Source organism: Calidris pugnax, unplaced genomic scaffold (assembly GCF_001431845.1).
Source record: "Calidris pugnax isolate Ruff unplaced genomic scaffold, ASM143184v1 scaffold801, whole genome shotgun sequence".
NCBI lineage: Eukaryota > Metazoa > Chordata > Aves > Charadriiformes > Scolopacidae > Calidris > Calidris pugnax.
The window spans coordinates 10,716-11,051 of record NW_015091460.1 but is presented as its reverse complement, the minus strand read 5'-3'; the positions used below and the strand labels follow the sequence as shown (position 1 = coordinate 11,051).

The following is a 336-nucleotide window of genomic DNA, read 5'->3' as shown; positions in this document are numbered from 1 at the left end:
CCCCCCCTCCCAGCAGAGGGGCTCCAGCCCTCCCAGCATCTCCAGGGCCTCCTCCAGCCCCTCTCCGACACCTCCGTGTCCTTCTGGGGCTGAGGAACATCTTGTGCTTTATTAGGTATGAGAAAAGAGCAACTCCATCTCTGGACGTTGCCTAAAGCATGATGGTGATGATGATGATGATGATGGTGGCCACCATGATGGTGGTGATGGTGGTTGTGGTCGTGGTGATGATGGTGGTGGCCACGGTGATGAAGGTCGTGGTGGTGACCGTGGTGGTCGTGGTGATGAAGATGGTGGCCATGGCGATGGTGGTGGCCATGGGGGTGGTCATGGTGA

At 58.0% G+C, this 336-nt stretch overlaps 1 protein-coding gene across 1 annotated transcript in view; it reads left to right on the top strand.

The window, feature by feature from the left end:
- Positions 1–194: 194 nt before the first annotated feature.
- The window catches only part of LOC106899745 (holotricin-3-like), a 1,413-nt gene continuing 1,271 nt past the window's right edge, over positions 195–336 (top strand). Inside the window, exon 1 of the mRNA XM_014961644.1 lies at positions 195–332. Coding sequence (XP_014817130.1) covers positions 195–332 — 138 coding nt within the window. The remainder of the gene's footprint in view (positions 333–336) is intronic.